Source organism: Cydia strobilella, chromosome 1, assembly GCF_947568885.1.
Source record: "Cydia strobilella chromosome 1, ilCydStro3.1, whole genome shotgun sequence".
Taxonomy (NCBI): Eukaryota; Metazoa; Arthropoda; class Insecta; order Lepidoptera; family Tortricidae; genus Cydia; species Cydia strobilella.
The window spans coordinates 36597532-36610420 of record NC_086041.1 but is presented as its reverse complement, the minus strand read 5'-3'; the positions used below and the strand labels follow the sequence as shown (position 1 = coordinate 36610420).

General features: G+C 41.7%; 3 protein-coding genes across 3 annotated transcripts in view; 1 reads left to right on the top strand and 2 right to left on the bottom strand.

Annotated features, from left to right (window-relative positions):
* Window positions 1-336: 336 nt before the first annotated feature.
* On the top strand, window positions 337-4881 carry LOC134745421 (chitinase-3-like protein 2). Its single transcript, XM_063679460.1, has one exon. It carries the CDS (start codon window positions 465-467, stop codon window positions 1701-1703), a length of 1239 nt encoding a protein of 412 aa, XP_063535530.1. The 5' UTR covers window positions 337-464; the 3' UTR covers window positions 1704-4881.
* A 47-nt stretch (window positions 4882-4928) lies between these two features.
* On the bottom strand, window positions 4929-7965 carry LOC134745432 (uncharacterized). Its single transcript, XM_063679470.1, has one exon. It carries the CDS (start codon window positions 7819-7821, stop codon window positions 7348-7350), a length of 474 nt encoding a protein of 157 aa, XP_063535540.1. The 5' UTR covers window positions 7822-7965; the 3' UTR covers window positions 4929-7347.
* A 1274-nt stretch (window positions 7966-9239) lies between these two features.
* LOC134742839 (SID1 transmembrane family member 1-like) overlaps window positions 9240-12889 on the bottom strand; it is a 33420-nt gene continuing 29770 nt past the window's right edge. The window contains exons 16-19 of the mRNA XM_063676051.1: window positions 12703-12823; window positions 11827-11946; window positions 10288-10414; window positions 9240-9395 (exon numbers count right to left, since the gene is read on the bottom strand). Coding sequence (XP_063532121.1) covers window positions 9261-9395; window positions 10288-10414; window positions 11827-11946; window positions 12703-12823 — 503 coding nt within the window. The 3' untranslated portion in view covers window positions 9240-9260. The remainder of the gene's footprint in view (window positions 9396-10287; window positions 10415-11826; window positions 11947-12702; window positions 12824-12889) is intronic.

Genomic DNA, 12889 nt, shown 5'->3' with positions numbered 1-12889 from the left:
GTTAATATATTAAGACGACCCTCGTAAACGTCAGTAATGGTTCATCCCACGCAGACATGCATTGCACAATCTATCTTCTGCGTTATATTTATTATTTACACAATGGAATTTGAATGAAATCGATGCCTTATTTCACTAGTGATACTTAGAATGAGCATTTATTTCATTAAGATTTAATTAATATGAATGAATATTTAAGAAAAGTGTTGAAATTGTTAAAAATATGACGTATTAAGACGACGGTGACGTTTTAGCAACCATACGTAAAATGAAATGAACTCAAGTACGTCTTATGACGTCTTTATTTATAATTTAATGTCAGTTTTTGTTGTTTTATCAGTATACACAGTGCGTAAAACGTTATCAATATTTTTTTGTGTACATAACAATTGGAGTAATTGGACCGCACGCCCATATGATACACGCCACAATAACATTCCCTTAAAGCATTTAATGTTCTAATTATGGAGAAGGATATTGATAGCAACCTGGAGGCGGGAGACCTAGTCGAGCTGCTGAAGGTGGAGGAGAGGTTGGTGACGCACGCGCGGGCGCTGCGCTGGGCCGCGTGCGTCATGGTGTTCGTGGGCGCCACGCTGTCGTTCTGCCTGCTGGTGCCGCCACCGCCACCGCGTCCGGCGCCCGCGCTCGTCTGCTACTACAACACGCCCAGCGACGCGCGCTCTCTGCAGCCCAGAGACATACCGCCGCACTTGTGCACACACATCAATGTAGCCTTCGCCCGTGTGCGCAATAAAACCTTGCACTTGGAACCGCCACAATTGGCCGCCATACGCCAAGTAGTGTTGCTTAAAAAGTCTAATCCTAACCTGAAGGTGCTTGTGTCTGTAGGAGGCGCCGGTGAGAACGGTTTCGCCGACATGGTGATCAATCACGCCTCTCGCAAGCAATTCATTCGATCCATCAAAAGCCTCCTCCGTAACTATACCTTAGATGGAATAGATCTGGACTGGGAATTTCCATCTGGCAACCGGCAGCGACAACACTTCTCCCAGCTACTTCGGGAGATTCGAACAGAGTACCTTAGAGAAAAACGAGATTACTTACTGACTGTTGCTGTTGTGGCAGAGGAAACCATGGCCGATGCATCATATGATTATGATCAACTAAACTTGTACACTGACTTTGTGAATGTTATGACTTACGATTTTCATTTCTACACTAAAATGACTCCATTCACTGGCTTCAACTCCCCGCTGTATTCCGAACCGGGGCAGCGGTTGTTCCTTTCCACACTGAATATAAACTACACGATGCACATGTACCTCGCTAAAGGGCTGGCACCGGAAAAGCTTGTAGTTGGGATTCCTACATACGGGCACTCATTTCAGCTGGTAAATCCAGGTAACACATTGCCGGGTAGTCCAGCAGCAGGGCCCGGCAGCTTAGGCGTTGGTGGATTTGTGTCATATCCGGATGTGTGTCAATTTGTGAAACATCCGGGCGGGAAGCAGTCGCGGGATGCCGCCGCGGCGGTGCCCTACGCGCACCGCGGGACGGAGTGGCTGTCGTATGATGATGAAGAAAGTGTAGCTAGGAAGGCTGAGTTCGCAGCGCGATTGGGGCTGCGCGGGGCTATGGTTTACTCGCTCGACGCTGATGATTACTCCAATGTCTGTAGGCTGAAGGCTCTGCCGCTCGTGTCCGCCGTCCGTCGCGCGCTGAACGGTCCTCTGATTTAATACCTGTTTCTTCCTAGCCACGTAGGTGATCTTGTACATCGCGCTGGACTTCATGGCGGAGTGCCGTGGGCCGCGTGGGCGCGCGGGTCGCGGCGGGCGAGCGCGGCGTGAGCATTGTGCGGACTTATTAACTTTTACGACGAAAAAACCAGAATGCCGGCCTTACGAGTACTGTTCCGTTTACTGCAAGGTTTCCGCGCGAGCGCGCGCGCGACGCGCATCGCCGCCAGCGTTATGTTAATCGCTTATAATTAACTAGAGAAATTATAAGAATGTTATGTAATTATTTTATTAGTAGTTTTTTATAATAATGTTCGATTTGATAATCGATGTATGTAAGTTCGTGGTGTAAGGTCAGTTTGGGCAAGCGCCTCGCGCCTCCGCGAGGCAAGTAGCGTATTGGCTTTGCTAAGAGGTCGCGTTGAGTGGCCCTTGCCCCAACCGACCTTACTTAAACAGGGTAACCTGTCGTAAAATCAGCAATGGCCAGCAACAACAAGACCCACTTTAAAACAAGTTACCCTATTCTTGGAAACTGAACTGCTGTAACTGTTGTGATGAAATGCACAGGGATGTAATGCATGACTTACCGCGTAGCGGGAACGAGGAGTATTGAGGCTGTGATGTGCAAACAACATGTTTATTGTTTACTATTTGGTTTGTGATTCATGTGAGATCATGCTATTACGTGTTGCAAATGAATGGACTCCCGCAAATCACTAATAGAAGTGACGTTATTCCATAAGCTGACAGAGGCCGCGAGGGCATCACAGACTGACCAGTGTTAGGTACAGCAAGCTACCAAAGCCAAATTGCATGGATACATACATTATGAATGGAATTCATTAATAATAAATGAATGGAATCCATTTATAATCAGAGCTCAAATTTATACTGGTTTGATGTAGTGATGAGCTCGGCAAGTTATCGTAACAACGACCTAGGGGCCAATTCGAGTCGTAAAGTGTTAGGTGTGGCGTGACGACACGACGGGCAAATTTTATAAACACGATTGAGGAAAGGACATTTGCTAGGTTATACCTGCTAGTTTGAGACCTCGAATAGGCCCCAGGTTATTCGTTACTATGTAGTAGCAAAAGCTACCATCTCAGCATTTATAAAATAGTTACGAAAAAGGGTGCCATTGTGAAATTGTGATGTAAAACTTCTTTGTTCGTTACTGAAGTTCTAATCGAATGTCTACAGAATGTGCTCGAATAACCGACCTCACGATATTTTGATTAAAGCCCAGTCGGTAAAAAAAAAAACTTATTCAAAGATCTTACAACTAAATACATATTTTACAGTACATATGGTGCTACTTTCTCGCACTAGTGCGTAAAAGAGCACTTTTCGTGTATATGTCGAAAGTTTAAAGGGCCATATGTACTGTAAAACGTTGTACGATACACGTGCGAATAGGTAATTCGCAACTCGTATCGATTAAAAACACTCCCTGCGGTCGTGTTTTAATTTATCGCCACTCGTTTCGAATTTCCTCTTTTCCGCACTTGTAACGTAAATAACTATTCTTCTCCCAAACCACACAGTGGTTTGTTGGCAGACGAGGCTCCTTTGCGTTTGTGTTAGCGGTTGATATGTAACTTAACTTTATCTTAAACCTAAACTTATCCCTTTACTGCATGCGCAGCCTTATATGGCTGTTATGTTTTAGCTATTAAAGTTTACTTTTAACCAAATACTTTAGTAGTGATTCTGTTTATGAAAAAGTAGGTCCCGGGTTCGAATCCTAGTAAGGGCATTTATTTGTGTGTATCACATATATTTGTTCCCTCGTTATGGATGTTTTGTATGTTATTATTTATCAATATCTATATGTATATCGGCGTCTAGTGCCCACAATACAAGCTTTATTTAGCTTACTATGGGACTTAGGTTGCTTTGTGTAAGATATCTATTTTTATTTAAATTGGTCGGTTATTTCGGCTTACCTGTACATAAGGTACTAAATTATGCATACCAAGCCCACATAAAGTGCAAATCAAATATATTATGTTATAAATGGATGTGGTCGACATTGGGCGCACCTGTGTGGGTGACCATTGCATCATACAAATAGTCGACACGACTGGATTATACGTAGACCTTATTATAAAGTAATAAGAGTTATCAGAAGTCAAGTGTTTCTATACTATACCCATGTAGAATACTGCCTGCAAAGCTTTACATTCTAAATGACTCATTTTCTAACTATATTCTGCGATTTTAACAATTTATTCATACTGTAACTATATTTACAATGCATGTGCTCGAAAAGTGCGTTTCCTATGGAGCCATATCATGCGGAAAGTACTACTTTTCCGCACTAGTGCTTTTTGTTTTCAATTATTTTTTTTACAGTACATATGGTGCTACTTTCTCGCACTAGTGCGGAAAAGAGCACTTTTCCGCACTAGTGCTTTTTGTTTTAAATTTTTTATAATTAAACTTATTTGCCATGGTATGTTTTTTATTTACTCGCACAATGCATAGTAAAACATTGTATGATACACGTGCGTAAAGATGATTTCCGCACTTGTTGCATAAATAGCTAATTTTAAATATTTTAATGTTGATGATAATTGATGTTAAGAGTAATTATTATCACACCAATTGTAATTATCCGGTATGAAAGTTAAATTCAAACTTTTAGAGAACTGAATAACAGTTAAGTGTATTTCAAAGTAAATAGTTATATCTTTCAAGATAAGTATACATTTTGTAAGTGTAAAACCAAAATACCTATATGTTACCAGTGTACAATTTTAGAGTAGGTATAATAATATTTATAATTAAATAAATACTGTCCCAAACGAAAATGCTTATTATTATGTATTAACTAACAGGTTTTATCTTCTTTTTTACTTATTTTTTGTAATAATCTATCATATTCATATCGATCCTCTGTTCTTGTGCTGTAAGAACTTGTACATGTGTAATTAAGTTGGGCAATAACCTTGTTATATTTTATTCCGTTTCTATAAGTGAAAACCTATAATTGGCTTTCTAATTCTATTATAGTTTTTGGATATGTATAACGCTGTGGGTTTTCCATGTACCAAAATAAAATAAAATATTTAAATTTTGTTTCGTCGCCTCTACACGGTTCTTCCATCACAATGTCAACGCTACGCGAATGGGTGACCATAGTCAAGTATCTCTAATCTCTACCCTAAAAACAAACTTATTTGAGGTTGAAATTTAATGTATAAATAAAAGACCTGATTAAAAATAGGAAGCTCTTTAATATGGCACTACCTTACAGTACCTACATGTTAGTTACAAACTATAATAATCCGTGAAGGCAACTAGCGCCGCCTGGCGGCCGGCCGCGGCTTTAACCAGCAGCAGGTCTACAAAATAAATCTAAATATGGCCTCTATATGGCTAAGATCTGAGCACTTGAGCACGAGCAGCTCTACAACAGTAATATTGCATTGTCATTTGATTTACATACAATATTTAATATGGATTTGATGGCAAACTGATAATAACAGAAAGTGAAAATAAATAAAAACCAGCTGTTACCACTAATTCAATGATACCACTGGCAACACTGTTTCTTTTATAAGTTGTACCCAGTGGTAACAGGTGGTTAAACCCCACTTTAGTGCAGATCTTTTACGTGTCATTAATGGGTGCTTAATTTAACATAATAAAGGTGCCACAGCAGCCATCCCGGCTACGCTGTCGCCTACTTATAACAGAACTAAGCTCAGTCATGTATGCTGGTATATCCAATTATTACAATTTTATGATATTTTCTCAGTATTGTTTCATCTTATGCTCTGTTTAGATACCACAATATCATCTGTGCAGTTTAATACACATGGACCATGAATTGAGTGACAACAGGCAAATATTTCGCGTTTAACCGTAGTCCCACTTCTTCCACCCACAGTGGGTTCACGGGTATTTTTTTTTACTTGTTGTCCCACCGCACTAAGTGGTTATATTCCAAAAACATTTCCTCCACTACTTAACTAGACGGATCCCCGCTCTGGGCGGTTTGCCCTTCGGGCATCTGAAGCTACCTACGACGCTTTTTCCCCCAAGTGTAATGTTTCCACAGACAGATCACTCTAAATCAATAGGTAGGCAGGTAGGTTAGGTTCGTTAGGCAGCTTCAGATGCCCGAAGGGCATACCGCTAAGAAATAGGAGCCCCGCGACGCGGTAGACCTACTGGCGAACACTGTTTAGAACGGTGGGACAACGGGTAAAAAAATACCCATGGACCCACTGTGGGTCAAAGCAGTGGGACCACGATTAAAACGCGAAATATTTTTATAAAAGTACAGCAGTTTGAAATCACTTGTCTAAAAATGCTAAAACACTAGTAAATAATTTTATTGATAATGCAACAGAGTATACTAGCATGCAGGTTTAAGAGCTTATTGTAATAAAAAAAGCGTTACAAAATGCAAAAATTTCAGAAATAAAATGGAAATAAATACTAACAGACCTAGCTGTAAAGCAACCGAGAAACTTAACAAAACTAACTTATTATTAAAGAGAGCTACTGAGAAGCGTTTGTTAAATGCATTGGAGTAAGCGCTGGGTTAGTCGCATCAGCCTACGCTACTAGGGTCTCCAGAGTACAGCCCACTGGCCAGGTCCTATCTGGCTCGCAGAATGGAAGCAGGGGTTTCTGGGCTGGCCTGCGACAGCAACAACTGCCTAGAAGGCTCAGTTACAGTGTAACCCTTAGAGAAAATAAGTTTGGAGACCCTAAACTACACTAACTGAAAATATCCTACCAAAACTAATGCCCACTACCTCATGTACGTTTTACTTAGCTATTCGCAGCCATTGGTGAATATGAATATCTCACTTGAAAAAAATCTGCATACATTAGACAAGTAAAACTTACAAGCTGTAGTGAGTTACGTTACAACAGACAACAGTAATATTATGCATTATTGTCCATTATAAAATACTACGTCCATGGACTGAAGTTGTAAGATATGTACTTGTTGCCAATGTGACTCAAGCCTGACCAAGTAGGCTCAAGGAATGTGCTTGGAGCCCTGGCTCCCTCCTAACATTACCATACTAGCTAACATTGTAGATTTCACACAAATTGTAAATTCATTCATATCACAAACTATAAGTATACAGTAACTATATACTTTTCTATATCATATATAATAGTTGAGTATCTAAGTAATAGGATATGGCAACTTATAACAACTTATTGTCTAATGGAATATTCTACAACTAGTTGCACCAGCAGTGCTTCTCATGTAACCACCCAACATCATTGGACCAGTCCCAATCTTCACAACATTCTGCTTCCACTCACCCGAGCTTCTAATTACTAAATTATTCAGTGAGAATTGCTTGGGTGATTACATGAAATCTCATCATATTATAACAAAAAACTGCTCCCGTCAGGATAATTTGATGCAATCCAGTCCCACAGGAGCAGCGCCTCGCTGCGAAGTGAGCGACTAAAAGCTAATGACAAAGTTATCATATACTCTAAATAAGTAAAATTAACAGGACGGCTCGGTCTTCTCGTGTGAACTATTGAAGCATTGATATGTGTCACTATCGCACTCCGCGCGTTTCCTTTATGTTCAGTACGTAGGGTGGCGAGTGGAGCGGAGCGGGCGCGAACACGGGCGCGGGGGCGGGGGCGGTTACGTCTGCAGCCAGTGGAACATGAGGCTGTGCACGGTGGGGTAGTCCAGCTCGGCGTTAGGCTGGGCGAGCAGCTCGCGCAGGCTGAGCGCGGGCGGCGCGGCGGCGGGCTCGCTGGCCGCCGAGTGCGCCGAGTTGTCGTCCGACGCGCAGTCCGACGAGCCCGGCTCGTACGACAGGTCGCACAGCGTCGGTGGCTCGTCCGTGTCGCTTGGCTCGTCGTCGGGCAGCGTGCGCTGTTTCGACCAAGCCACCTCTTCGCTTCCCTCGTTCTGCCGTCTCGCGTTCTTCAGCGCGCGGTAGCGCCGCGAGCGTTCCCGCTGCAGCCGCCGTTTGCGCTCGTCCGCCCGCTCTAATTCCTCGGGCGTCTTCTTTGTCGCAGTTTTCCCAAAGAAGTACCTCATAAACGACTCGTCGCAGTTCCGTTTGGACAGATAACTCGCCATCAGCTTGTAATAGTACTGGTTGTCCATATTTTCGTTGATTATTCCGGTTTCCGTTTGGTTTTGTGCACCGTGCACTAAAATAACCCAGATATTCTAAAAATTGCGAAACAAAAATAATGAGAACGCGACTGTCGCCAACGTGACGTCATTGACATTTCGTTTTGTTTTATTTCAGGTGCGTTTTGTTTCCCTTTTACCGTTCTAGTAAGTTCGACCCAACTTATTTTATTGAAATTTAGATTAATGTTTAATAAATACAAATTTATAACGTAATTAATAAATTACATACTTTATTCATTTGATTTAGGTATTCCAAACTAATTGAAATAATGAACTATTTTGATAGCGTTTAGTTACACGAGTACCTATTCTTTTAAATAGCAGCAAGTTTGAAAAATCCGACGGATCTTCATATTTGTGGGATTATGGAGGGATTATTAGTCATAGTTTCTTAAAAATTCTAAAGTAATACAATAAATAATTTCTAAAATATTAATAAAATATTTTTATAGTAAATATTTTAGTTAATGTAATGTACTAATTCCATATAGCCATAAGTTTACTGCATGTTCACTATTGTTCACAGGTACAAGACACTTATATAAGTTGTGGTTACCTATAATTAGATAAGCATCAGTAATGATTGTTATATAGATTTAAGAGCATGTAAGATGTATTATTTGTTGGTAATCCTAAATAAAGAAAATAAAATAAAGATTATGTATAACCAAATTAGATCTTGAATCTGGAATATCTGGATAGCACACCCCATCTGATCTGACCAACAACTATATTTGTCAGAAAGAGAGCCAAACATTTGGTGATATTGATATCTACACTTTTGTGCATTGAGTTATTATTACTATAAGGAAGCCCATGAGAAGCCATACCAAACAATGAAATTGTCGCAATCACAACCTGTACCACGCGACTAAAACGTCTTAAGCGCCGTAAAATTCATGGCACTTACGCGTTAAGGTCGCGAGATCCACGCTCCGCTTCTATGGTTTGATGTCAAAACAACATCAACTACTGGCGCAAAATACTGGTTCTCTGTGCCGGTTCTATACGTTAGTAATAATAGTTCAATGCTTTGCTTTGCAAGGTGCAAGACGTCGGATACGTTATTACCAAACTTAAATGGAGCTGGGCGGGACATGTTGCCAGACAGAGACGACAGAGTGATGGCAGGTGGGCCAAAATGTTAAGGGAATGGTGGCCGCTTTCAGACGAAAGGAGTGCCTGGCGTCCTTTGGCTCGTTGGGTGGACGACATTCGGAAGACTGCGGGTCACTTCTGGATGAGATTGGCTCAGGACCGGGATAAGTGGCGTACTCGAAGAGAGGCCTATGCTCAGCAGTGGGTGATAAAAGGCTGATATGATGATAATGATGATGAATGCTTTTGTGGGTCGGATTAGGCAAAGAGGTAACAACAAGTATTGATATTGAGCAACAGTTTATTGATCAGAACACAGCGATGTCGGTGCGCCGGACGGCGGACAGCCCGTCGTCCCACGTGAGCATGGCCGCGAAGGACAGGTAGAGCGCCGCCGCCGACAGCATGTGCCATAAGTCGTGAGAGTCGTAGAAATCCATTATCTGTAACAATGTCAATATTATCAAATATTATGCGAAATTCTGCGTAGGGGGCGCTACTACCACAATCTGAGGGTCTATCGCGAAACAAGAAAATCGAAATTTCGTTATCTAACATCTCTGTCACTCTTGCATATTCGAGAGATAAAGAGGCAGATAGCGAAATTTCAGATTCGCGTTTCCCGGTAGATGCTCTGTAAACAAACCGCCTCGATGCATCAATGTCATATTTTATTATCTCTAAATAAAGGAGCCAAATCTCTATGTATGAAAAGTGTCCATCAAAAAACAGTAATTAGGCGGCGCCACCATACATCGAAATACTACCAAAAACAACCTACGTAATTTGGTCGGGTTATTTGTTGCCTTGTGGTTATGTTATACTCATGTCCCAGAGCCTAACTAGCGCCACCGGAGAGATTAGGAACTATTATTTAAAGCTGAAAGCGGTCACTTTTGCAACAATTCTGCCATAAGAGATTGGCATCCTTTCTATACCATCCATAATCTCTGAAAACACAGTATGTATAAGTTACTCTATGGTTTACTAAAAACAGAACAGTGCTGCCACAGAACTAGGAAGCATACATTTTAGGTCTGTGAGTGCTGCACTCTGGTGGCAGAATATTGCAGTAATTATTATGACTTTGTGGCATCTGAAGCCTCTTTCTCCCAGACCAAAAATCTAGATGTGAAACGTATTCTCTTGGCCATTATAGAAACAACTCGTCGCAACTTCGTTGGATGGAGTGGATGAAACCTTCCTAAGTGTGTCCTACAGTAACAAAACCCCGGTTTTGTTTGTTTAATCGACTCTCGCTGCCACCCGACAGTGATGCCACCCCCTAGTGATGACATTGATGCCCCGGTGCGTGTACCCACTACCCACACCCACCATGCACTCGTGGTTCTTGTGCCGGCTCTGCGCGGGCGCGGCGGACCAGTCCGTGGAGCCCGACATGAAGAAGTACAGCGCCGGCACCCACGCCGCCACCGCGCCGCCCAGGTAGCACCACGCGTACCTAATACGAACATTACATTTATGTAGGTAGTTGTAGAGCAAACAAGCATATTAGCAAAACCACGACAAGATAAAGGTATGTTATACTATACAGAGTAAAATTTTAATCACCAGAGCCATACTCTGCGTAGTGACTTAATATAGGCAATGAGGATATAATAAGATAGAGCGGTACTGTCATAGTAAATTTTGTAACCACTGTAAATTCACTGCCATCTATCGACATACTTTAAAACTAAAAATGAAGATTTAAAAAAATACGTTAAAATGTATTTAAATATGGATAAATTATTTTTTTATTTGCATTAATTATTTTTATATGATTTTGACCCATGTTCTTTCACTGGTATGCGTTAAAATTATAAATAACAAACGAAACAGTCAACGCCCTCTATACGAGTGTAGGCCAAAACTAGTGGCGCCATCTGATCGAGAGTCAAATTTTCGTGATTTTCGAGGCACGTTTTTTCCTTAGACTGTATCCATCTATTACGGAGTTATATCTATCTTTGATATAGGTCATATTGAACAACTTTTATTATGAGACAAATGCCGAAATCGCGAAAAACAAATTGAAAACAGCAGAATCACATCAGACGGAATGTATATGAAACAGCCAAAATGTTATTTGCAATTTCGGCATTGGTCCCATGATAAAAGTTTTTCAGTATGACATATTGACCGGGATAAGGACCAGTTACATGCATCTTGTTCACGGGTAACTGAAGATAGCTGATGGTGGGTGTCAAAGTTGTGTAGACAGCGCTCGGTCTATCCTCATTCGTGCGCGTCGGCTGCGTTCGCTTTCAACGTTACCACCGGTCGCACTCACACTCGTTGGTCTGGTCGCGTTCACAACGACGACCAACGAGTCCAACGAGTGCGTTGAAATATCGGGAGCTCGAAAACAATACAAAAGGGAATTACGAATTACGGTCCATATCCCGGTCAATATAAGTCTAGTGAAACTAACCGTGAATCATTCAAAACTGTTATTGTTCAGTATGATCTATAAAGTCACTAGGTACGCAGAGTATGGCTGGTGGACTATTAAGAAGAGGAAAGGACCTATTTTGAAGTTTAATTGAGCCGTAAGCCAAGCCGAAAAGGAAATGGAGGGAATATAAATACTCAGAATGGTGGGAAAATCGCATCGCGGGAGATCTCGAACTACATGGATATCCGTCATAGGGAAAAATACCTCAAAAACTCCAACACGGACGCAGAGACAATCCAGAAAAGACCACTCTGGAGACTAAGGATTAGGAGAGCCGACCCCAAATAGAGACGGGAACAAGGCCTGAAGAAGAAGAATGACTGAGAACGGGTGGAAGATAAGAAGGGAGGCCTTTGCCCAGCGGGACACTAAATTAGACGATGTAATTTATAAAAGTTGGAGTGCGAAGTACATACCACCGCGGCCGCTCGCCGTGCATGAGCTTCATGGTGAGGTAGAACAGCATATACAGCAACGTATTCGCTAACAACACGTTCAGCAAATGCGACGCGAAGTCCGCCGCCTGCACGAACAACCTGCCCAAAACATAATACCAATATTACCAATCTTCATACAGTTGTTTCTATTTCTATAAACATTAAATAACTTAATTCCACTATAACTTGGATCTTTTTAGATCGAGAGTGAATAGACATCTTTTAGGTAAGCATGATCCACCCTAGACTGCATCGGCACTTACCATCAGGTGAGATTGCGGTCAAATATGTTGCCTTTTCATAATAAAAAAAAATATAGCAGCAAAATGGCCAAAACACATCCACTTTTAGACGAAGCCCTTTCCCAAATATCTTTGTTCGCTTGTGCGCTGCCTGCCACCGTTTTTCTTCCAGGCCACGAGCTAGACTGCTGCCAGTCTCTCCTTATCCTTTAGACATAAGTACTATTCGTAGGCAAATACATGCCTCGGGGCCTAAAATTACAATTTAAGCACATGATCAAGAAATAAAACTATGAAAACGGATTATATCGCGTATATATTGAATTTATAATACATCCCGACGTTTCGAACCCTTTACAGCGTTCGTGGTCAACGGGTGACTGAGGAAAAACTACAAAGTTGACCACGAACGCTGTAAAGGGTTCGAAACGTCGGGATGTATTTTAAATTCAATATACGCGATATTATCCGTTTTCATAGTTTTATTTCATGAGTAACTATCGCGGTAACCGAAGACAATATTACATGATCAAGACTTAAAGACCACTTTGGGACGCCATCGCCATAGCTGCTGACATCTAATGACATTAAATCCGCTTCTGGCAGTAGGTACCCGTAAATGGCAAACATCCAGTTGACGGCGTTGGCTATGAGCAGCAGCACCAGCCGCGCCGCATACAATGGCCGCGAGCGAGGTTGGAACCCTCGAGCTGCGACGAACAAACTCTGCTTCTCTGTAAGGAAATGAAACTTTATAACCCTAACAGCATTTATACGTCATTATGACGTCAGTGACGTCA